The sequence below is a fragment of the Dendrobates tinctorius genome, unplaced genomic scaffold (genome assembly GCF_039654945.1).
Source record: "Dendrobates tinctorius isolate UK_male_01 unplaced genomic scaffold, ASM3965494v1 ptg000254l, whole genome shotgun sequence".
NCBI classification, from domain to species: Eukaryota; Metazoa; Chordata; class Amphibia; order Anura; family Dendrobatidae; genus Dendrobates; species Dendrobates tinctorius.
The window spans coordinates 23407921-23434167 of NW_027361921.1; the positions used below are offsets into that span (position 1 = coordinate 23407921).

Genomic DNA, 26247 nt, shown 5'->3' on the forward strand with positions numbered 1-26247 from the left:
ATGGCTTGTGAAAGTGTTCATCCCCTTTGGCGCATTTTTTGTTTTTGCTACCTCACAACCTGGAATTTCATGTTTTTGGCTTTTTTATGGTTTGCATAAGTTCATATAAAGAAAATGCCTACAACTGTGAACATTTGTTTTTTTTTGTTTTTTTTTATAGTGAAGCAAACAATTATGACAAAAAAAAATTATAACTTCAGTGTGTATAACTATTAATTACTCCCCCCCATATGTAAACAAAAAGTGCTGATAAATACACAAGAAAAAAATGTGCATTGGCCCAATTTCTAATGGCCCCTTAAGCGCGGAATTATGTGTGCATGAAGAAGCTAGTTAAGGGAGTATACATATATATAGTTCTCATGCACAATAAGTACAGGATAATACCGGTGGAGTGAAACAAAGAACTGTATGTAATAAATAGTTAAGTGCTTCATTAGGAGTAGTCACACTGAGCTCTCAGCGCTAGGCAGTCACATCAGTCAGAGTATTTCATAATGAAAAGCAAGATCAGTGCTAAAGTAGCCTACCCACAGTAACAGAGCAGAGCTCACCTGGCACCACAGTGTTTTCTTGTGTATGTAGCAGCATTTTTACCTGTATCCCCTTAGTGACCTAGCCAATTTGCTACTTAATAACCAGGCCAATTTTTACAATTCTGACCACTGTCCCTTTATGATGTCATAACTCGAACACTTTAAAGGATCCCGCTGATTCTGAGAATATTTTTTCGTGACATATTGTACTTCATTTTAGTGGAAAAATTTCTTTGATATAACTTGCCCTTATTTATGAAAAAAACGGAAATTTGGCGAAAATTATGAAAATTTCGCAATTTTCCAACTTTGAATTTTCATGCCCTTAAATCACAGAGATATGTGACATAAAATACTTAATAAGTAACATTTCCCACATGTCTGCTTTACATCAGAACAAGTTTGGAAACAATTGTTTTTGCTAGCAAGTTATAAGGGTTAAAAATTGACCAGCGATTTCTCATTTTTACAACAAAATTAACAAAACCATTTTTTTTTAGGGACATCACATTTCAAGTCACTCTGAGGACTCAATATAACAGAAAATACCTAAAAGTGACGCCATTCTAAAAATTGCATCCCTCAAGGTGCTCAAAACCACATTCAAGAAGTTTATTAACCATTTACATGCTTCACAGGAACGGATGCAATGTGGAAGGAAAAACCACCATGGTTACTTACCAGTAGCCAGTTTTTCCGGAACCCATGACAGCACACCTGAGAGAGGGATCCGCCCTGCCAGGACCATACTGAAATATAAGGGGCGGCACCTCTCCCCCGTTTCAGTTGGTTACAGAGCATTGAGAGGACTTCCCGGTTAGTCACATGTTTATCCAACACCACATCACACAAATGCACCCTACTAACGTGCACACCCATACGATGAAAAGGGGGGGGGGATATACGGGTGCTGTCATGGGTTCCGGAAAAAACGGCTACCGTTAAGTAACCATGGTGGTTTTCCCTCCACCCATGACAGCACACCTGAGAGATTTTTGGAGATTCGAAACACCTTAGAGAGGGACCACCGCTTGCAGCATCCTTCTACCAAAGGTTAAGTCAGCAGAGGAGGATATATTTAATCTATAGTGCTTAAAGAAGGTTGAGGGTGAGGCTCAGGTAGCGGCCTTACAGATTTGCTCAATTGATACCTCTGCCTTTTCAGCCCAGGAGGTCGCCACGGCTCTGGTGGAATGAGCCTTGATGCCGTCAGGAATCGGACCACCATTAGCTGAGTAGACTACACTAATGGCCTCCCTGATCCATCTGGCAGTAGTCCCTTTTGATACTCCATATCCCTTTCTGGCGCCCTGGAAGGCTACAAATAGGGACTGGGACCTCGTCCACTGGCTAGTCACTGATATATACTCTAACAGGGCCCTTTTAACATCACGTTTGTGGAACGTCTCCTCCCCTGGGTTTTTTGGATTCTCACAGAAGGAGGGGAGGACAATCTCCTGGCTACGGTGGAACTCTGATACCACTTTAGGTAGGTAAGCGGGTCTGTTTTTAGGCCTGCCCTGGTACACCTGGGTATAAGGTGGATTCACTGAGAGGGCCCGCAAGTCACTTACTCTACGGGCCGACGTAAGGGCCACTAAAATAATGGTCTTTAGGGTAAGACTTAACCGGCAGTTGCTGAATTGCCTCAAACGGCTCTTTTGTAAGGGCTTCTAACACCAGGTTTAAATCCCACAGGGCTATTCTTGGTAATGGGATCGGTCTGGACCTATGGCAGGATTTAATGAATCTAGCTACCCATCTGTTTGCCGCTATGTTGCAGTTATATAGCGCACCCAGAGCGGACACCTGCACTTTAAGGGTATTTACCGCTAGACCTAGCTGTAATCCTGCCTGTAAGAATTCCAAGATGGCTTTAATCGGGAGTTTTTGGTCTAACGGCTTTCCCAGGAACTGTAGAAACTTATTCCATGTCCTACCATATATGTTAGTTGTTACTGGCTTCCTACTTTTCAACAGCATAGCCACCAACCGCGGAGAAAAACCTCTATCCCTTAAAAGTGACTTTTCAAATTCCATGCCGTCAGATGGTATCCCTTGACTTGCATGTGGAATATTGGACCCCGAGCTAGCAGGTCTGGGATCTCTGGTAGTACCCATGGATCCGAGAAGGAAATCATTTGCAGTAGCGAGAACCAGGGCCTTTTCGGCCAGAACGGGGCTATTAAGATCACTCTGGCCTGATCGTCTCTTATTTTCCTCACAACTGCTGGGATTAGAGCTACTGGAGGAAATGCGTAGACTAGTTTGAAATTCCACGGAATTTGCAATGCATCCACCTCCCATGGCTTTTCTTTTGGGTTTAATGAACAAAACTTCTCTACCTGTCTGTTGGTTTTGTTGGCAAAGAGGTCTACTACCGATTCTCCCCAGAGTTGTACTATCTTCTGGAACACTAACTGATTTAGGGTCCATTCTGCTTGCCTTAGTATATTGTGGCTCAGGAAGTCGGCTTCTACATTTTCTACTCCTCTTATATGTAGTGCAGTCAGGGAGAGTAGATGTTGCTCTACTCTGTGAAAAAACTCGTTGGCCGCGTTCATTAAGGAGTGTGACCTTGTTCCTCCCTGGTGGTTGATGTATGCCACTGTCACTTTGTTGTCCGACATGATCCGGACATTGCGGCCTTTTAGACTGGGAATAAAGATTTTTAAGGCTTTGTTTAATGCCCGTAGTTCTCTTAAGTTGGAGGATGCGTTTTGCTCTTGGGGTCCCCAGGGTCCCTGGGCCGCTTGTCCCCTTAGGTGCGCCCCCCACCCCGAGGAACTTGCGTCCGTCAGGATTATGTCGGACACTGGTCTGTGCCATAACATTCCTGACACCAGGTTTGTCCTGTCTAACCACCATCTGAGAGAGTTTTTGACCTTTAAGGAAAGCTCCAGCCTTCCTTCCAAACGCCCTCTTAGCGATTTCTGTGCTGATAGAATTTCTGCCTGAAGTTGGCGGGTATGAAATTGTGCTCATCTGACCGCTGGAATACATGCTGTCAGTGTGCCTAGTAAGGACATCGCGCCTCTCAGGGTCGTGTGAGGTTGCTCTAGGGCTGCCAAGTCATATTCCTCACCTTTTCCATCTTGGCCTCTGGTAACAGACAAGTTTATTGTTCTGAGTCCTGGATGAACCCTAGAAAAATCTGTCTCCTTAGTGGTTGTAGTTTTGATTTCTTGATATTTACCATCCACCAGAGTCTCTGTAGGGTATTTGTTACCCTTTCTGCCTGCTCTGTGCCGTGTCGTTCTGAGTTGCCCACTATTAGAAAATCGTCCAAATAGGGTATTATAACTGTGTTGTGGATTCGGAGGAAGGCTCTCATCTCCACTACGACTTTCGTGAAAACTCTCGGGGCTATGGATATGCCGAATGGAAGGGCTCTGTATTGAAAATGCCTGACAGTGCCCTGGATGTAGAGAGCTACTCTTAAGTATCTTTGATAATCTGGGTGGATCGGAATGTGATAATAGGCATCCTTTAGATAGACTACAGCCATAAAACAATTGTGGTGTAGTAGTTTTATGGCCGAAGTTACCGACTCCATTTTGAAGGTCTGGTTTTCTATCCACTGATTGAGGCTTCTGAGGTTTATAATTGTTCTGAACGACTGGTCCGGTTTTTTTATCAGGAAGAGAGGTGAGCAGAAGCCCGTTCTCTCCTGTCCGCTTGGGACTTCGGTCAGAACGTGTTTGTCTAGCAGACTTAAGATTTCTGACTCCAGTGCCAATTGTATCTCTATCCTCTTCCTGATGGGGGTCACCACAAATAACGCTCTCGGCCGCTGAAAAAACAGGATTTTGTGGCCTTTTCTTATAATGTTTAAGATCCAGGCATTGGAAGAGATACCTTCCCAGGCCTGGGAAAAGAGCATCAGTCTCCCCCCCCACCGGGATGTTGGCTTCATTGTGGGGATTGTTTTGTGGATGAGGTGGCTCCTCCGAACATGAACCCAGACTCCTTCCTTTTGTCCTCCCATCTTTTCCTATCCCTGGAGGACAGCCCCTGTTGAATTTTCCTCTCCGAAAGTAAGGCCTTCTTTGATCTCCTGGAAATCTGGGGAAGCCCTTGTTTCTATCACTTGCTTTACCAGGATGTCATCTAAATTTTTTCCAAATAAAAATTGTCCATCACACGGAAGAGAGCACAACTCAGCTTTAGATTGTATGTCTCCTGGATAACCTTTAAGCCATAATGCGCGCCTTGCGGCGTTTGATAACCCTACTGCTCTCGCCGTCAGTCTCATGGAATCGGTGGAAGTGTTGGCCAAAAAAGCTGCTGCTCCGTGTAGAAGATACATATCCGCCAGATTTTTTTCCCTCGAGACCTTTGAAGCGAGTTTCTCTTCCAGCTGCTGTAGCCAAATCATTAAGGATCGTGCTGTGCAGGTGCTGGCTATTGCCGGTTTTAGTCCTCCTGCTGCTGCTTCCCATGTATGTCTTAGGTAGGAATCCGCTTTTTTTATCCAGAGGGTCACACCTGAGTCTTCCAGGGGCAGAGCCGATTTTTTGGATGACCTAGACACTGCTGCGTCAATCTTTGGGACTTTGTCCCATATGTCCACGTCTTTATGCTCGAAGGGGTATCTTCTTTTAGAGGAGCAGGGAATTGCTCCTGATCTTTCAGGTTTCTTCCATTCCCTTTCAATGAGTGCCTGGACTTTCTCATTGACTGGAAAGGTGTGCTTTCTTCTTTCCTGTAGACCCCCGAACACGACGTCTTCTAGAGACTAAGTCGTTTTTTCCTCCTGTAGGCCTATGGTTACCCTAATTGCTTTGAGGCGAGCATCCTTATCTTCTACCGGAAAACACGGCTTGCCACCCGTGTCACTATCCGAGGAGGAGGAGGACAGGTGTTCGGCCTGATATTCAGCCGAGGAGTCTGATGAAGAACTAGGGGAGTCTTACTCTTTTTCTTTAACAACACTTTAAGTGAGCCTTCCACCTCGGACCTGATGACTAATCTGAGGTTAGTTGCAAAGCTCGGCACCTCCTCCGCCATGTTTCGCTGGATACAGCTGGCGCAAAGGTCCTTCTGCCAATCTCTCGCTAGGGGGCTCCTACATATGGCACAATCCCTATTATTTCTCTTGCTCCCTGCTTTTTTGGCCTTTCCCTAAGGAAAATAATACACAAGAAGGATCCTATTAACATCATTCTAACATTCACGGAGATCACTCACCACCCATAAAGTCGGGTACCGGACTCGGAGGCTGTGGTGGAGCACGTGACCTGTGCTCTCTGGACATCGAGGAATCTCCCGACCTGTGGCTCGGTCGACTGCTGCTTTTGCTGCTCGAACGGCTGCCATGCTTGCGAGCGGGGGTTTGTGATGGGGGCAGAGACGGTGGAGACTGTGATTGTTCCTGCTCTGACCCCATGGTTTTACATGGCCGCCCTGCCGTCCTTCCTCCTTAAAATAGGTCCATCCCGGTGAGCGTCTCTCTTCTTTCTCCCCTCCCCCCTGCGACCGCCAGCCGCCGCATTTCTTCTTAATGCGGTCGGCGTCGCACCAGGCGCCATCTTGCCATCGCGTCTGTGACGTCAGCCGGCGCGTATCCCAGGATGCCTCGAGCCGCTGACGTCAGACGCCGGAAACCGCCCCCGGCTCTCCCTGCCATGTCGTGAGGGAGAAGGTTCGGGCGCGCGTGAGGGGAGGGAGGCACGGAGGAGTGCCCCGAATTACAGAGGCTGCCTGACCGCACCCGCACGAACCCGGAGCCTGCAGGAGGACCCCGGGGACTGCGCATCCAGGAGACCGATGGCCGGTGCTGCAGGTAAGCCGACTTGCTCTTCCCGCGCCGGGAGGGCCCTGGCCTCTTTCGTCCATGACAGGCACCGCCCCTGTCAGACTGGGATTCCCTTCCTAGGACAGGAACCCAATGGAAGCGGGGGAGAGGTGCCGCCCCTTATATTTCAGTAGGTTCCTGTCCTGGCAGGGCGGATCCCTCTCTCAGGTGTGCTGTCATGGGTAAAGGGAAAAATGAACATTTCACTTTTTTTCACATACATTTTACTTCAGAACCAATTTTTTTTATTTTCATAAGTGTAAAAAGAGAGAATGAACAACAAAATTTGCTGTGCAATTTCTCCTGAATACGCCAATACCCCATATGTGGGGGTAAACCACTGTTTGGGCGCACAGCAGAGCTCAGAAGGGAAGGAGCACCGCTTTTACGTTTTCAATGCAGAATTGTCTGGAATCGAGATCGGACGCCATGTCACATTTGGAGAGCCCCTGATGTGCCTAAACAGTGGAAACCCCCCAATTCTAACTCCAACCTTAGCCTCAACCCCAGATTTAGCCCCAACCCTAACCCCAATGAGAAAACGGAAAAAAAAATACTTTTTTTATTTTATTTTTCCCTAAGGGTACCGTTACACTTAGCGATCCCGACAACGATATGGATCGCTGGTGCATCGCTAAGTGGCGGCTAGTGAGATGCCACACAGGCAGATCTCACCGGCGACATAGGGGTCGGGGGGGGGGGGTCGCAACTTACCTGTCAGACGCGGCGATCCTGACGTCCTCCTGCACGCGTCGCTCGTCGGCAGGAAGCGCCCGACGAGAAATGGGCCAGGACCTTCTCGCGCGATCAGCGATAACCAGCGGGGGAGCCGGTCGGAGGCAAGTATCACATGTAGCGATATCGCTAGCAATATCGCTGCTGCGTCACAAAATCAGTGACGTTACAGCGATATTGCTAGCGATATCGCTATGTTTAACGGGGGCTTAACTAAGGGGGTGCTAAAGGGGGTTGATTTACTTTTTTTATTGTGATCACTGTGATAGGGTCTATCACAGTGACCAAAATGAACCAATAGGAAAAATCTGCTATTGTTGCCGGGTGCTGGCCGGCAGATCTTGGCGGGCGTACTATGCATGCGCCTGTCGTTTTCTTCCTGGAATTAGATTCCGGCGGACCGTGGGGGGGGGGAACAGGAGGGTCCAGGGACACCGGAAGGTACCGGGGGGGGTTGAATATCGGGGGACCCTATTTTGCACATCAAAGGAGAAATTAAATGGGAAATCTGACCTTTTTTTTGCAGTCCCCATTATACCGTTAATAACGGCGATCGCAACACTGGGGTTGGTAAAAACCGACCCTAATCATGTTCTCCGGGATCTCGGTAGCAAAGACCCCAAGTAATTCCAACTCTGGGGGGGCGCTATACCACTTTTCCTCAGTGCCGTAACAGCGCTGTGGTTTAAGTACCCTTAACTGCAGCCGTTAAAAGGCGTATCGGCGGTTGTTAAGGGGGTATATGGCTTATTTAATTACGGTATGTTATGTAACTTTAAGAGTGCTATATTGAACATACTCCGCAGCATTTACATGTCCAGCTCTTCACATCATGGTTTGTAAATGCTGTAGTTCTCTGTGTCGGCAGAAGAATCACTTTGTACTTTTTTGGTACTGCTTGTCCGTCCATCGTACCTTGCATTTCATCCTTTTGGACTTACCTACGTTTTTAGATCTATGTTTTTTGTACCAATAAATAGCTCTGTTTTCTAACAATCCCTTTCCTTGATTATTATAGTTTACGCCAAGTACATTGTGTATAGGAGTACTTCACATTTTCACTCCTGATACTATGTGAGGGAGGCACTAAACTTATTATAGAATGCTGTATATCAGCCCTGAAATGTGGTGGTGTTATCTAATATCGGCCAAACCTGGTGACAGGTTTGCTGTAATGATGTTGCAGGCTCTGTGGCCTTTCAAGGTGTGAATAGTATATACTGGCAGACATGTGACACTTAGATTGAACACAGATGGGCTTCCTTTCACTAAGCATGGGACACATGAAGGTAATTGCTTGTACCAGAATTTTTTAGGGGCTTCATAGCAAAAGGGGTGACTACACATAAGTACATGCTAATTTTTAATTGATCCCATAAATTTACGGTAATTCATTCTTATATTTTTCTCACTTCACCAATTTAGACTAATTAGTGCTGATGCGTCACGCACAAATCAGATTACAAAAATATTTAAACACAGGTTGCAATAAACCAAAATAGGTAAAAACCCAAAGAGGGGGAAAACTTCTGCAAACCACTGTAATTTAAGAGGTTGTGATGCTCAGCAAGCACTCCAGCCCGTTCTGCTGTATTACTTTCAAAACACAGCATTTCAATCCCATTCACATCAAACAAACTCAGCAAAGCCACAACTGTGTCGGCAGTATGTAGGTAAACAGGACAAGAGCTGATCAGCTGGGTGTGTGGAGTGTAAGATCCCCCCCATCACAGCCCAGACAGGCCACCAATATTGTGAATCTAGGAAACCCCATTGGGAACACGTTAGGCTACTTGCATTTTCATATATTCCCTCTTACTGTCTAATGCTAGATAAATGTGACTGCCTAATAACTTTGGCAGGTAGTGTTGCTACAATTGCCATTAGATGTTGGAGTGGCTGTAAATCGCTACCTGCAACGGTCGGTACAAGGCATATTCATCCCGGAAAAGCTGATCATGGTGGGTGACACAGTCCAGCCATCTGCCGTCAACAAGGGCCTGTCCAATAGCTATAGCCTGAGCTCTGAAAATCACAAGAAACAAACGAGAGCTTATTATTTGAAAAAAAAAAAAAAAAAAAATCAACATTGTATCCCAAAATAAAAGAGCAAATAAGATAAAAGGAAAAAAAGCAGCACCAGAACCCAAAACAGATCATTGGTGAAAGCCACTACAACCCAAACAACAGGTTCTGTGAATAATTTAAAGATAGGGAGAAAGACAAAACTTCAAAAACAGGTTAATGCATCTGAAATGTAGGAAATAAATGAAGGATTTATTTTCAAGGTGAAAAAACAGGTGGCTTGTGTATACTGATCACTAGGAGGTGAAGCAGATAAAGGTCACATCATAACTGAGAGGATTCATGTGCAGAACAAGCGGGTTGTACATATTTACAGATGGCAGTATCTCTAATAAATTATATATATATATATATATATATATATATATATATATATATATACACATACATACATACACACACACACTGTATAAAATTACACAGGTTTTAACTTAGCCATTATTAATTCTTCACTTTCCTGATTATAGAGTGGAGGAAATAAGTATTTGATACACTGCTGGTTTTGCAAGTTTTCCAACCTACAAAGAATGGGGAGGTCTGTAATTTTTATCATAGGTACACTAACTATCAGAGACAGAATCTGGAGAAGAAAAAAAAAAAAAAAAATCAGAAACACCAAGGTTACTTACCGGTAGCCGGTTTTACCAGAGCCCATGACAGCACACTTGAGAGAGGGATCTGCCCAGCCAGGACAGGAACCTACTGAAATATAAGGGTGGTACCTCTCCCCCACTTCAGTTGGTTACAGAGCATGAGAAGACCTCCCGGTTAATTACACATATCCAACACCACATTATAAATGCACCCAACTACAGTGCACACCCATAAGGTGAAAGGGGGGGGGGGAGATATACGGGTGGTGTCATGGGCTCTGGAAAAAACGGCTACCGGTAAGCAGCCTTGGTGCTTTCTTCACCCATGACAGCACACCTGAGAAACTTTTGGAGAATTTGAAACACCTTAGGGAGTGACCACTGCTTGCAGCGCCCTTCTACCAAAGGTCAAGTCAGCAGAGGATAGATTTACTCTATAGTGCCTAAAGAAGGTGGATGGTGAGGACCATGTAGCAGCCTTACATATTTGGTCAATCGATAACTCTGTTTTCTCTGCCCAGGAGGTTGTGATGGCTCTGGTGGAGTGCGCCTTGATGCCATGAGGAATCGGAGGGCCACTAGCAGAGTAAGCTACACTAATGGAGTCCCTAATCCACCTGGCAATGGTACCCTTTGACACCCCATAACCCTTCCTCCTACATTGGAAGGCTATGAATAGGTACTGGGACCTCATCCACTGGCTAGTGATAGACATATACAGTATTCTAACAGTGCCCTTCTAACAACCAGATTATGAAACGCCCTCTCCCCTGAATTCTTAGGGTTATCACAGAAGGAGGGTAGGACAATCTCCTGACTTCAATGAAACTTTGATGCTACCTTGGAAAGATAAGCTGGATCCGGTTTTAACACAACCCTATCCTCATATATTTGCGCATAAGGAGCATTTATACAAAGGGCCTGCAAGTCACTCACCCTATGGGCTGATGTTAGAGCCACCAATATGATTGTTTTAGGGTAAGATATTTCAATGACAACTCATGTACGAGTTCAAACGGCTCCTTGGTCAGAGCCTCTCATACCAAGTTCAGATCCCATAGGAAAACCTTCGGGATTGGGACTGGTCAGGAGCTATCACAGGATTTTATAAATCTTGCCATCCATGTATTAGCCACAAGGTTACAGTTGTACAATGCATCTAAGGCAGACAACTGGACCTTAAGGCTACTTTCAGACTTGCGCTATGAGGCGCAGCGCAGAGCCGCCACTAAGCTCCGCCCCCGGCCGCGCCTCTTCCGGTCAGCTCCTCCTATGGGCTGCATGCGACCAGCGTACCCTATATTTAGCGTTGGGTATGCTGTCCGTGCGCTGGTATGCTTTTGTCGGCCCATGCGCCCTTTTGGCGCTGCGCCGAGCGCACAAAAATGCAACACGGTACATTTGGCGCTAAATATAGGGTATGCTGGTCGCATGCAGCATCATGCGCCCATAGGAGCTGACCGGAGGAGGCGCGGCCGGGGGCATTGTTTTTTGCTTTGTTTTTTATTTTTTAAGGGGTTCACTAAAGGGGTTAACTAGTGAGACAGTTTTATAGAGCGGGTCGTTACGGACGCGGCGATACTAAATATGTGTACTTTTGTTTTTTTGGGTTTTTTTTTTACTTCCAAAAAATGAATTTATTAGGCAATTATTATTTTTTTTTATTTAGGGATTTTTTTATAAATTATTTCTACACTTTTTTTTCTACTTTATTTTATTGTCCGGGGGGGAGACATTACTGTAATGTGTCAGATCGCTGATCTGACAGTTTGGACAGCACTCTGTCAGATCAGCGATCTGACAGGCACTGCACAGGCTTCTTCCCTGCCTGCTCTCAGTGCCTCAGGCACTGAGGAAACCGCCTCCCTGCAGGCCCCCGAAGGCCCCTGCGGGTATATTGGATCCGGGGGTCTGCAGGGAAGGAGACTCTCGGACAGCACACGCTGCTCCGGGGGTCTCAGGGAAGCAAGGAGGGAGCCCCCTCCCTGCCGATTCTTCCCTAATCCCCCGATGCAGTGCATGTTTGATCGCAGTGTGCCAGGGGTTAACGTTCCGAGGGCAGTCCGTGACCGCCCCTGACACATCGTGCCGGGTGTCAGCTGTGATAATCAGCTGACACCCGGCAGCGATCAGTGGTGCCCCCCGTGAGCGCCGCTGATCGCTTAGAGGTACTATCCCGTCCCCGGTCATATGGGCCCGGCTACCGTGGACAGGATAGTACGTCTGATGTCAGAAAGGGGTTAAGCTTTCATTGAGGATTTAATCATTGGACGCCTCCCCCTGTTTGGTGCGGGCTCCGGCGATGAGCCTGCATCTTTTCCGGCACATGACAGCTGATCTGATCAGCATGACCTGGATCCTCAGATCCCAGGATCTTGCGACAAACCTCGGCATCTTGTGGTTTAGCCTGGATGGCATCAGATTGACATATGAGGTGCCCCACCATTGCCAAATTTGACTGAAAACCTTCAGGTGAAGAGCCCATTCTCTTGAATCTATCTCCTGATTAATTCAAGTCTTGACGCCAAGTATCTACTCCGGAATATGAACTTCTGAGATCAGAGGAATTCTGTCCCCTGCCCATTCCACGATATTTGTGATGTCCGTCATGGCCGATATATCAACTGTCAAGGGGGATATGGAGTCTAAGTCACAGTTGTGGCTGGTCTGATTATACTGACGGCCATAGAAATAGATGTTGCCAATGAAGAAGTGCTGGATGAACAGCCTGTACTCTCAGTCACTAAGTGGGAGAAACAGGGTGCACAATTACACACCGATATCCTGAAAGAGATTCTATGTGAAAGACAAACAAGAGACATTTAACACCTAAGGACAAAAACAGGTCTGAGACAGACCTGCCTCCAACTGACACTAGAAAAAAAAAAATGAGGAAGGCGGTTGCAAGCAGGTAAAATACAGGTGTTTCTCACAAAATTAGAATATCAAAAAGTTAATGTATTTCAGTTCTTCATTACAAAAAGTGAAACTCATATATTAGATAGAGTCATTACAAACAGAGTGATCTATTTCTCGTGTTTATTTCTGTTAATGTTGACGATTATGGCTTACAGCCAATGAAAACCCAAAAGTCATTATCTCAGTAAATTAGAATACTTTATAACACCAGCTTGAAAAATTATTTTAAAATCCAAATTGTTGGCCTACTAAAATGTATGTTCAGTAAATGCACTCAATACTTGGTCGGGGCTTCTTTTGCATCAATGCGGCGTGGCATGGAGGCGATCAGCTTGCGGCACTGCTGAGGTGTATGGAAGCCCAGGATGCTTGGATAGCGGCCCTCAGCTCATCTGTATCGTTGGGTCTGGTATCTCATTTTCCTCTTGACAATACCCCATAGAGGTTAAGGTCAGGCGAGTTAGCTGGCCAGTCAGTCAAGCACAGTGATACAAATACCTGTTTTAAAAACAAAAGTACTTTTGGCAGTGTGGACATGTGCCAAGTCCTGCTGGAGAATGAAATTTCCATCTCCAAAAAGCTTGTCGGCAGAGGGAAGCATTAAGTGCTCTAAAATTTCCTGGTAGACAGCTGCGCTAACTTTGGTCTTGATAAAACACAGTGGACCTACCCCAGCAGATGACATGGCTCCCAAAACAACACTGATTGTGGAAACTTCACACTAGACCTCAAGCAGCTTGGATTGTGTGCCTCTCCACTCTTCCACCAGACTCTAGGACCTTAATTTTCGAAATTAAATGCAAAATTTACTTTCATCTGAAAACACCACCTTGGACCACTGAGCAATAGTCCAGTTTTTTCTCCTTGGCCCAAGGTAAGACATTTCTGGCATTGTCTTTTGGGCATGAATGGCTTGACACAAGGAATGAGACACTTGTAGCCCATGTCTGGATACGTCTGTGTGGTGGCTCTTGAAGCAATGACTCCAGCAGCAGTCCACTCCTTGTGAATCTCCCCCATACTTTTGAATGGCCTTTTCTTAATCTTTTCAAGGCTGCAGTTATCCCGGTTGCTTGTGCACCTTTTCTACCACACTTTGTCCTTCCACAAACTTTCTATTAACCCCTTTAATGGTGGTTTGCATGTTAATGCCAGGGCCAGTTTTTACAATTCTGACCACTGTCCCTTTATGAGGTAATAGCTCTGGAACGCTTCCATGGATCCCAGTGATTCTGACATTGTTTTCTCGTGACATATTGTACTTCATGTTTGTGGTAAAATTTCATTCATATAACTTGCGTTTGTGAAAAAAACGGAAATTTGGGGAAAATTTTGAAAATTTCGCAATTTTTCAACTTTGAATTTTTATGCCCTTAAATCACAGAGATATGGCACACAAAAAACTTAATAAGTAACATTTCCCACATGTTTACTTTCCATCAGCACAATTTTGAAACCAAATTTTTTTTTGTTAGGAAGTTCTAAGGGTTAAACGTTAAACAGCGATTTCTCATTTTTACAACACCATTATATTTTTAGGGACCACATCACATTTGAAGTCACTTTGAGGGGTCTATATGATAGAAAATACCCAAAAGTGACACCATTCTAAAACCTGCACCCCTCAAAGTGCTCAAAACCACATTCAAGAAGTGTATTAACCCTTCAGGTGCTTTACAGGAATTTTTTGAATGCTTAAAAAAAAAATGAACATTTAACTTTTTATCACAAAAAAAATTACTTCAGGTCCAATTTTTTTTATTTTACCAAGGGTAAATTGGATTGCAAAAGTTATTGTGCAATTTGTCCTGAGTACGCTGATACCTGGTATGTGGGGGTAAAGCACTATTTGGGCGCATGGCAGAGCTCGGAAGGGAAGCAGCGCCATTTGACTTTTTTGGCTGGAACAGAGATCAGACGCCATGTTGCATTTGGAGAGCCCCTGATGTGCCTAAACAGTGGAAACCCCCCACAAATGACACCATTTTGGAAACTAGACACCCCCAAGGAACTTATCTAGATGTGTGGTGAGCACTTTTATAACGCCCAGGTGTGAAAATAAAAAAAAAAAAAATCATTTTTTCCACAAACATGACCTTTTAGTCCCCAATTTTTTTTCTTTACCCAAGGGTAACAGCAGAAATTGGACCCCAAAAGTTGCTGTCCAATTTGTCCTGAATACGCTGATACCCCATATGTGGGAGAAAACTACTGTATGGGCACACGTTGGGGCTCTGAAGGGAAGTAGTGACTTTTTGGAATGCAGACTTTGATGGAATGGTCTGCGGTTGTCAGGTCGCATTTGGAGAGCCCCTGATGTGCCTAAAGAGTGGAAACCTCGCACAAGTGACCCCATTTTGGAAACTAGACCCCCCAAGGAATTTATCTAGATGTGTGGTGAGCACTTTGAACCCCCAAGTGCTTCACAGAAGTTTATACCGTAGAGCCATAAAAAAAAAATTATATTTTTTTTCCACAAAAAATATTTTTGCCCATAATTTTTTATTTTCCCCAAGGGTAACAGGAGAAATTGGACCCCAAAAGTTGTTGTGCAATTTGACCTGAGAAGGCTGATACCCCATATGTGGGGGTAGACCACTGTTTGGGCGCATGGCAGAGCTTGGAAGGGAAGGAGCACCGTTTGACTTTTTCAACGCATAATTGGCTGGAATGGAGATCAGACGCCATGTTACGTTTGGAGTGCCCCTGACGTGCCTAAACAGTGGAAACCCCCCCAATTCTAACTCCAACCCTAACCCCAGCACACCCCTAACCCTAGCCCTAACGGGAAAATGGAAATAAATACTTTTTTTTTTTTTTTTTTTTTTTCCATAACTAAGGGGGTGATAAAGGGGGGGTTGATTTACTATTTATGGTGGGTTTTTATGTTGGGCAGCTGTCACACACTAAAAGACGCTTTTTATTATAAAAATAGTTTTTGCATCACCACATTTCGAGATCTATAATTTTTACACATTTGGACCCACGAGTTGATGCTTTTATTGGTACCATTTTAGGGCACGTGACATTTCTTGACCGCTTTTTATTCCGATTTTTGGGACGCAGAAAGAAGAAAAACCAGCATTTCATGAATTTCTTTTGGGAGGTGCGTTTACACTGTTCTACATGTGGTAAAATTGATAAAGCAATTTTAGTCTTCGGGTCAGTACGATTACAGCGATACCTCATTTCTCTGTTTTTTTATGTTTTGGTGCTTTTATGCAATAAAAACAATTTTATATAAAAAATAATTATTTTTGCATCGCTTTATTCTGCGAGCTATGACTTTATTTTTTCACTGATGACGCCGTGTGGCGGCTCGTTTTCTGCAGGACAAGATGATGTTTTCAGCGGTTCCCTGTTTATTCATATCTGTCTTTTTGATCGCAAGTTATTGTACTTTTTGTTCGGAGGTATGATGATAAAGCATTGTTTTTTGCTTTGTTTTTTAGAAGGGGTTCACCAAAGGTGTTAACTGGTGGGACAGTTTTATAGGGCGGGTCGTTATGGACGCGGCTATACTAAATATGCGTACTTTTGTTTTTTTTATTTAGAAAAAAAGAATTTAAGGGAATTTTTTTTATTATTTATTTAGGATTTTTTTTAAAATTATTTTAACAAGTGGTTTTTTTTTTTTTACATTGACCCGGGGGGAGATTACTATCTAGTGTCAGATCGCTGATCTGACAGTTCCCACAGCACTCTGTCAGATCAGCGATCTGACAGGCTCTGCTGCAGGCTTCCTCCGTGCCTGCTCTCAGCAGGCACTGAGGAAGTCGCCTCCCTGCAGGACCCCGCGGCCATATTGGATATGGGGGCCTGCAGGGAGGAGACCCTCGGAGCGACGTAGCACATCGCGTCGCTCCGGGGGTCTTAGGAAAGCGCGCAGGGAGCCCCCTCTCCCTGCACGATTCTTCCCTGTGCCCCCAGTACACTGCGATCATGTTTGATTGCAGTGTGTGCCAGGGGATAATGTGCCGGGGGTGGTCTGTGACCGCCTCTGACACATAGTGCCGGGTGTCAGCTGTCATTATCAGCTGACACCCAGCCGCGATTAGTGGCGCCCATCCCCCTCCCCGCCGGGAGCGCCGCTGATCGCGTTGGACATACTATTCCGTCCTTTGTTACTTAGGTCCCAGGTCACATGGACAGAATAGTACATCCAATGTAGGTAAGGGGTTAATATGCTTGGATATAGCACTCTGTGAACAGACAGCTTCTTTAGCAATGACCTTTTGTGGCTTGCCCTCCTTGTGGAGTGTGTCAATGACTGACTGCCTTCTGGACATCTGTCAAGTCAGCAGTCTTCCCCATGATTGTGGAGCCTATTGAAACACACTAAGGGACCTTTTAAATGCTTAGGAAGCCTTTGCAGATGTTTTTTGTTAATTAACCTAATTTACTGAGATGACGACTTTTGGGTTGTCATTGGTTGTAAACTGTAATCAATAACAGAATTAAACACTTGAAATAGATCACTCTAAAGACGCTATATAATATATGAGCTTCACTTTTTGTACTGAAGAACTGAAATAAATTAACTTTTTGATGACATTGTAATTTTGTGAGAAGCACCTGTATAGTCTGCTGGGGATTAGCCTATTTTAATTTCAATGTTATAATATTGGTGGCAGCAGACTACCCCATGGTTTCTGTGTTCCCTAATGAAGCAACCGAGCAAAGAGGATTTGCACGAGCCTACAGCTACAGAAGATCTGTGGTGAGCTCTCCAAGATGTTTGGAAGCACCTCCCTGCCTAGGTTTGTTCAAAATCTTTGTTTAAGTGTACCTAGAAAAATGATGTTTGATGCTTTTTTCAAGACAAAGGGTGGTGAAATACTAATGCTCTTTTGTTCACTTACTTCGCATTTTGTTAACTGATAAAAACCAAACTACTACCATTTAGCAATTTGAGAGCATCCTTAGTTTACAGAATTTTTATACACGTCAAACATTTATGTAAATTTTAGACTTTAGCAAAGCCAGGAAGGGTAGGGTTAAATCCTAGCACCAGTGGTTGTGGTGCACCTGGCGGTCTCTGCATATAATCAGGCTAAGTGTTCACCTTAGGCAGTCAGCTGGGGAAGCTGAGCAGAGTGGATTGTGTTGGAGCTTGAGAGAAAGACAAGCCAAAATCTGTCAGAGAAGACACTGCACAGGCTGTGTGCATCAAACTGCAAGTATCACTGGATGCTATGGACAATAGCTGATCAGTTTGACCGGACCGGGAGTAGCTCAGCCGCATACGAGCAGCCAGGATCTAACTTGTGTAGCTAGCTCCTTGACAAGGCTTGGGGTTTTTGCTTATGGTTTGGTTTTTCGGTGCTGTGTAACCAGTGGATATTATCAACACATTGTTTGGACACAAACATCTGTTGCCTGTGTTAACTCTAATGCCTACCTGAGCGTGAATCCCTCCAATACAGACAACTATGTCAAACAGAGATGAAGTATGCGACTCACAAGGCACACACGTCGGTTCACAGCTTCTCTATTGACCACAGTGCCACATTTTAGTATGTGTAAACAAATTACAGAGATACTTTTTCATTTATTAGTCTTAATTTAGCAAATCCTAAAATGTCATTTTTGTGGCATTTTTCTGACTCACTGACCTTGTAAAACCAATATAATCTCTAAAATATTGTTCTGCCCACAGCACAATTCAGTTCGAATGCAATCTCCTTTCTGGTGTAAAGCTATAGAATAACATGCAGAACTGTACCTAGTGGTGACGTGTCCATTTCTAGTCAGCCAGTTGACCAGCTCCTTGCCCACAATGCAGTTAGGGTGCGTACGCAGCCAGTACCGGTGATCCTGAAATTCCATGCCACTACTGTGGTGACAGATCTTCTTCCACAGTTCCTTCAGCTGCACAGAATCCTTAGAGTAAAACAATGGTATGAATAACTGTTACCTTATACATGAGGTTTTTTAGTCACTATAACATCTTATGCTTAACCCCTTAGTGACAGAGCCAATTTGGTACTTCATGACCAGGCCAGTTTTTACAATTCAGACCAGTGTCACTTTATGAGATTATAGCTCTGGAACGCATCGATGGATTCAACTGATTCGGAGACTGATTTTTAGTGACATATTGTACTTAACCCCCTTCATGACCCAGCCTATTTTGACCTTAATGACCTGGCCATTTTTTGCAATTCTGACCAGTGTCCCTTTATGAGGTAATAACTCTGGAACGTTTCAACGGATCCTAGCAATACTGAGATTGGTTTTTCGTGATATATTGGGCTGCAAATAAGTGGGAAATTTAGGTCGATAGTTTTTGCGTTTGTGAAAAAAAATTGGAAATTTGGCAAAAAAAAATTTCAAAATTTTGAATTTTTATTCTGTTAAACTAGAGAGTTATGTGACACAAAATAGTTAATAAATAACATTTCCCACATGTTTACTTTACATCAGCACAATTTTGGAAACAAATTTTTTTTGTTAGGAAGTTATAAGGGTTAAAAGTTAACCAGCAATTTCTCATTTTTACAACAAAATTTACAAAACCATTTTTTTAAGGGACCACATCACATTTGAAGTCACTTTGAGGGGTCTATATGGCAGAAAATACCCAAAAGTAACACCATTCTAAAAACTGCACCCCACAAGCTACTCAAAACCACATTCAAGAAGTTTATTAACCCTTCAGGTGCTTCACAGGAACTAAAGCAACGAGGAAAGAAAAAATGGACATTTTAATTTTTCCAACAAAAATTTTCATTTGGCATCAATTTTTTTCATTTTCACTTGGGCAACAGGATAAAATGGATCCTAAAATTTGTTGGGCAATTTCTCCTGAGTACACCGACACCTCATATGTGGTCATAAACCACTGTTTGGGCGCACAGCAGGGCTCAGAAGGGAAGGAGCGCCATTTGACTTTTCAAAAGGAAAATTAGCTCCAATCGTTAGCGGACACCATGTCGTGTTTGGAGAGCTCCTGTATGCCTAAACTTTGGACCTCCCCCACAAATGACCCCATTTTGGAAACTAGACCCCCTAAGGAACCTATCTACATGCATAGTGAGCACTTTGAACCCCAGGTGCTTCACAGACGTTTATAACACAGAGCCGTGAAAATAAAAATCATTTTCTTTCCTCAAAAAATCATTTTTTAGTCCGCAGAAGCCGGATTACTTACCGGTAATGCTCTTTTAATGAGTCCATGACAGCACCCACTGGAGGTATCGGATCCGCCCCATTTGGAACACAAAACCCTACAGAAAGATAAAAGGGGGCGGTCCGCCTTTACTCCTCAGTTGTATTTCAGAGTACCAGGAGGACCGCCAAGGGTTTGGCAATGTCTTTGTACTTCAAATTTTTACTTATTCATCTTTAGCAGATATACTTTTACTATTGATATCTTAGTAGGGAGGGAAGTGAGCGGGTACTGTTGTGGACTCATTAAAAGAGAATTACCGGTAAGTAATCCGGCTTTTTACCCTTCGCCACGACAGCACCCAATGGAGAGATTCCAAAGACCATCACCTGGGTGGGATCACCGTGCCAAGGACTGTCCTGCCAAAGCTTAGGTCCGAAGTAGATGAAAGGTCAAGTCTATAGTGATTATAGAAGGTAGAAGGGGTTGACCAAATTGCCACCTTACATATGGCCTTGATTGGAACGTCTCCCCTCTCGGCCCAGGAGGCTGCCACTGCTCTGGTGGAGTGTGCTCTGATGTTCTCCGGAGGATCTTCATTTTTCGCGGAGTAGGCTAAGCGAATGGCATCCCTGATCCACCAGGATAAGGTGCTCTTCGTGACTCCGTACCCTTTTTTACAGCTCTGAAAAGATATGAACAGAGCCCTGCACTGCCTCCAGCTCCTGGACCTCTCAATATATTTCAGTACAGTTCTTCTAACGTCCAAGGTGTGGAATTTCTGCTCCTCCGGAGTGGCGGGATCTACAAAGAAGGTCGGGAGGAGTATTTCTTGAGATCTATGGAATTTTGTTGATACCTTAGGCAGGTATGAGAGGTCTGGTTTTAATATTAACCTATCCTGGTATATCTGAAAAGAGGGTGGGTCTATGGATAGAGCCTGGATATCACTCACTCTCCTAGCAGACGTTAGTGCTACTAAGAGGGCCGTCTTGAGTGACAAGCATTTCAGGGATATCGTGTCTATTGGTTCTAAGGGCTCTTCCATAAGGGTGTCTAAGACCAGATTTAAGTCCCATGCAGGGATTGCAGGTATTCGAACCGGAGTCATTCGCTCGCAAGCTGTATTAAATCATGATATCCACTTATTTCCCGCTATATTTTGGCCGTACAGTGCCCCTAATGTGGACACTTGGACTTTTAGCGTGTTTACCGCCAGGCCCAAGTCCGTCCCTTTCTGTAGAAATTCCAAGATAGGAACCATCTGAATTTCTGTGGTATGAGGAGCTGTATGAAACTGCAGGAATTTTTTCCATATTCTTGCATAAATCTGGGTAGTGGACTGCTTCCTGCTCTGTAGGAGCGTAGCAATCAGTGTCTCAGAAAACCCTCTCGATCTTAGTAGCTGCCTTTCAAATTCCACGCTGTCAAGTGTAAATTGTCCACTTGGGGGTGGAAAAACGGGCCTTGGGAGAGTAGGCTGGGAATCGAAGGGAGAACCCAAGGATCTGACACCGACATGGTTCGTAGCCAAGAGAACCACGGTCTCTTGGGCCAGAATGGTGCTTTCAAAATTACTCTCGCCTTGTCCTCTCTGATCTTCCGAATGACCTGTGGTAGGAGGATTATCGGAGGGAAGGCATATGCCAGGTTGAATTTCCATGAGTCCTGGAGGGCATCCAGTATGTCTGGAGGGCATCCAGTATGTCTGGATGATCTGACGGGGACAGAGAGGCAAATGTTTTTTCTGTCTGTTCTCTTTCGTGGCAAAGAGGTCCACCTGAGGTTGCCCCCATAGAGCTACTATGTCCTTGAAGATTCAGCGATTGAGGCACCACTTCCCTTGCCAAAGTGTGTGTCGGCTTAAGAAGTCTGCTTCTTGGTTGTTCTCTCCCCTGATATGGAGGGCCGAGAGGGACAACAAATAACTTTCGGCTAAGTTTAATATTCTTCCTGCAGAAGACATCAGAGTCTCTGATAGAGTACCTCCCTGTCTGTTTATGTAGGCCACTGTGGTGGTGTTGTCCGATAGGATCCTGACATGCCTCTGTTGGAGCTGTGGAAAAAAATGGTGTAGAGCATAATATACCGCCGTCAGTTCTTTTAAATTAGATGAGTAGCCCAGCTCATCTCTATTCCACCTTCCTTGACAAAAGCTATTCCCCATATGGCCTCCCCAGCCGTGGGGCTTGCGTCGGTGGTCAGGATACACGATGGTACTATAACCCATGGGACTCCTGCGGTCAGATGGTTATCCTCTAGCCACCATTCTAGAGAAGTCAAGACATCCTGTGATAAGGTTATCTTGCTCTCGAGGTGAACACTATGTCGCCTGTCCTCTTGGAGGATCTGATGCTGCAGTGTGCGAATGTGATAATGGGCCCACTGGACTGCCTGGGCACAGGAAGAGAGCGACCCCAATAGCGACATTGCCCCTCTCAGAGACATACGTGGTCTATTTTTGGCTGCCTCCACCTTTCCTTTTGTGAGCGTAATCTTTACCTGAGGGAATAGACATCTCTGGGTTGTGGAGTCTAACTGGAACCCTAAGAACATCTGACGGGAATGCGGAACGAGTCTGGACTTCTGGAAGCTGATGATCCAGCCTAGATCCTGCAAAGATGAGACCGTATCAGCCACACGTCTGGTACACTGGGTGATCGAGTTCCCGATAATTAGGAAGTCATCTAGGTAAGGCACGATTAGAGTGTCTTTCTGACGAAGATAGGCCATCACCTCTGCCATCACTTTGGTGAAGATCCTTGGCGCTGTAGAGAGGCCGAAAGGCATGGCCACATATTGAAAATGACAGATCTTGCCTTCGAATACTACCGCGACCCCTAGGTACCTTTGGTATCTATTATGAAAAGGAAGATGATAGTAAGCATCTTTTAAATCAATCCCTGCCATCACACAGTTTGGAAAGAGAAGTTTTATGGTGGATCTGATTCATTCCATTTTAAACTTATGGCTTTTTATAAATGTATTAAGCTTCCTCAAATTTATGATCGTCCTAAATGTACCATCTGGTTTGGAAATTAAAAATAAAGGAGAGTAGAAACCTTTACCCTCTTGTCCCTCTGTGACTTCTACTAAAACCTTGTATAGTAGGCTCCGAATTTCTACTTCGAGGGCCTTTTGTTGTACTATAGAGTTAAGGCGGGTCATGATAAAGGAATCGTAAGAGATTTGAAGGAATTCTATTTTCATTCCCTCTTTAATTAAACTTTGAATCCATGGACTTGAAGTTATTCGTTTCCATTTTGAAGAAAAAAAAAAAAAAAAAAAAAAAAAACTTTAGTCTACCCCCTACTGGGGGGACTGATTTTTCAGTATTTATTTTCCTTTCGGAATGTTGCACCTCTAAACATGCTACCCTTTTGCTTCTCTTCCTTTGTGGGCCATCTAGTTGATCTGTCCGCTTGTCTCCTCCCAAACGGCCGCCTTTTAAAGGCTCTCCTGTAGAAAGGGATAGAAGAATCAGGGAAGGCTTTCTTCCTTTCTTTTGCGTTGGCGAGTATGTCATCTAGGGCTTTCCCAAAGAGAAACTCACCCTCGCACGGGGTTGCGCAAATCTTAGATTTTGATTGCGCGCCCCCCTTCCAGCTCTTCATCCATAGTGCCCTCCTGGCGTTGTTAACAAGACCAGCCAATCTTGCTGCCAGCCGCAGGGTGTCTGCCGATGCATCGGCCATGAAGGCTACCGCCCATCTAATTAATGGAATGGCAGCCCGTAGTTTTTCCCTAGACACCTTCTGCTCGATTTGTTGATCTAATTGGTCCAACCATACGAGCATAGACCTGACGGTGCATGTGCTGGCTACTGCTGGCTTAAAAATGCCTGTGGTAGACTCCCAAGACCTTTTTAATGAGGACTCCGCTTTACGGTCTAGCGGGTCCGCCAATAAGCCTGCGTCCTCTACCGGAATAGTAGATTGCTTCGAGGTAGAGGCTACGACGGCATCAACCTTTGGAACTTTGGTCCATTTTAATAGCTCGTCATCACTAAATGGATATTTCCTCTTTGAGGCCGATGGGAGAAAATTTCTTTGATCGTGTTTTTCCCATTCTCTCTTTATTAGGGCCTTAACTGCCGGTATTACTGGAAACGCTCTCCTTTTCTTTTCCACCAACCCCACGAACATTATTTCTTGTGTGGTTTGGACGCCCTTTGTCTCCTCACACCCCATAGTGTTCCGCACGGATTTGACTAGGTTATCCACACTATCTAGAGGGAAACATGAACGTCCCTCAATGTCTGATGATGACGATGATATGAGTGAGGAATCAGAGATTATCCCCTGTTCTTCCTCTGACTCTGAGCCGAGGGTCACTTGTTTTTTGCTCCTAGTCTCTGAGGGAGTACTGGCACGGGTGATAGCCTGTATCTCCTCCCTAATTATGGCCCGAATGTCCTTTGATGATACTGCCGACCCTTGTCTAGTTTCTCTGGTGCATTGCTTACAGAGCTTTTTAGGGTAGGAGTCAGGGAGAGGCTGAGTGCATAAAGCGCATTCTTTATGTTTGGATTTCTCTTTCTTCTTCGTCTGGAAGAGGGGAGACATGTCCCAAGGAGAGAGGGGGGGGTAAGGAGAGGTCAGCTTAATAGGTAGAGTATATGTATGGCACACTCACCCAGTGAAGCCTTTATTACCGGATCAGATGGCTGAGACCCCGTCCTGGGTCTTGACTCCTCCACCTCGCTCATGCGATCGGTGTCTGTCCTGGTAGCGCGGTCCCTGGAGGAGCTGCCCCCCGCAGAGTCCCCTCCTGCTGGAGCGTGTACTTCCCCTGGAGACGACATGGCTCTTTGCCGCTAGCCCACGGCACTTCTTTAAATAGTTCTCCCTGTCCTTTTTTTTCCCCCCCCGGAAGTCATTCCTCTTTCCCGGATTCACTCGCGCATGCGCAGTCGCGCTTCTCAGTCATCGTGCCCCGGAAGTTCACCCATTACTTCCGGGGCTTAGGAGCATCCGCGCCGGCCGGCTACCGCGCCGCCACAGCCATTGTGTGCAGCCTGCTCCTCTCCCCACGCTGCCGCCACCGCTGCTGCTTTTTTTTTTTTTCCCTTTGCGCCACTGGCGCACTTACTGCTCCTGCAGCAGCGGCCCCTGGGAACCTGGTGCCACCTGGCGCGCTCCTAGGTGAGACCGGGCGGCCCTTCCCGGACCCGGTCATCACCAGCCATCTGTCAGACGAGGGGGGAGCCGTCTAACGGAATCTCCCCCGATGCTGCCTCTGGACCGCAGCCCCTGCCGTTCTCGTGGATACCGCATAGGCGGCGTGCATTTGGCCCAGGTATGTCTTCCTGAAGGATATCCTGAGGTTCCCTGGGAACAGGAAACAAAACTGAGGAGAAAAGGCGGACCGCCCCTTTTATCTTTCTGTAGGGTTTCCTGTTCCAAATGGGGCGGATCCGATACCTCCAGTGGGTGCTGTCGTGGCGAAGGGTAAAATTTTTATTTTCACAAGGGTAACAGGAGAAGTTGGACCCCAAAAGTTGTTGTACAGTTTGTCCTGAGTACGCTGGTACCCCATATGTGGGGGGAGGGGGACCACTGTTCAGGCACACGTCGGGGCTCGAAATGGAAGTAGTGACATTTTGAAATGCCGACTTTGATGGAATGGTCTGCGGGCGTCATGTTACATTTTCAGAGCCCCTGATGTGCCTAAACTGTGGAAACCACCCACAAGTGACCACATATTGGAAACTAGACCCCCCATGGAACTTATCTAGATGTGTGGTGAGCACCTTCAATCCCCAAGTGCTTCACAGAAGGTTATAATGCAGATACATGAAAATAAAAAAAAATCATTTTTTTCTCCACAAAAATAATTTTTTAACCCACAATTTTTTATTTTCCCAAGGGGAAATTAGACCCCCAAAGTTGTTGTGCAATTTTTCCTGAGTACGCCGATACCCCATATGTTGGGGTAAACCACTGTTTGGGCACACATCGGGGCTTAGAAGGGAGGGAGCACCGTTTGACTTTTTGAATGTAAAATTGTCTGGAATCAATGGTGGCACCATGTTGCGTTTGGAGACCCCCTGATGTGCCTAAACAGTGGAAACCCCTCAATTCTAAGTCCAACCCTAACCCCAACACACCCCTAACCACAACCCTAACCCCAACACACCCCTAACCCTAATCCCAACCCTAACCATAACCCTAACCACAAGCCTAACCCTAATCCCAACTCTAACCCCAACACACCCCTAACCCCAATTCCAACCCTAACCCTAATGGAAAAATAAAAATATTTTCATTTTATTATTTGTGCCTACCTAAGGGGGTGATAAGGGGAGGGGGTGATTTACTATTTTTTTATTTTGATCACTGCGATAGGATCTATCACAGTGATCAAAGTGAATGAATGGAATCTGCCATTTGGCAGATTCGACGGGCGCACTGCGCATGCGCCCGACATTTTGGCAGATGGCGGCGTCCATGCAGGAGGGAGGAGGGACAC

At 45.3% G+C, this 26247-nt stretch overlaps 1 protein-coding gene across 4 annotated transcripts in view; it reads right to left on the reverse strand.

Annotated features, from left to right (window-relative positions):
* The window catches only part of PIKFYVE (phosphoinositide kinase, FYVE-type zinc finger containing), a 603254-nt gene that overhangs the window by 430317 nt on the left and 146690 nt on the right, over positions 1-26247 (reverse strand). For all 4 annotated transcript variants that reach the window (XM_073558214.1, XM_073558213.1, XM_073558215.1 and 1 more), the window contains exons 9-10: positions 18391-18548; positions 8982-9093 (exon numbers count right to left, since the gene is read on the reverse strand). In XM_073558214.1, the coding sequence (XP_073414315.1) occupies positions 8982-9093; positions 18391-18548 (270 nt within the window). The remainder of the gene's footprint in view (positions 1-8981; positions 9094-18390; positions 18549-26247) is intronic.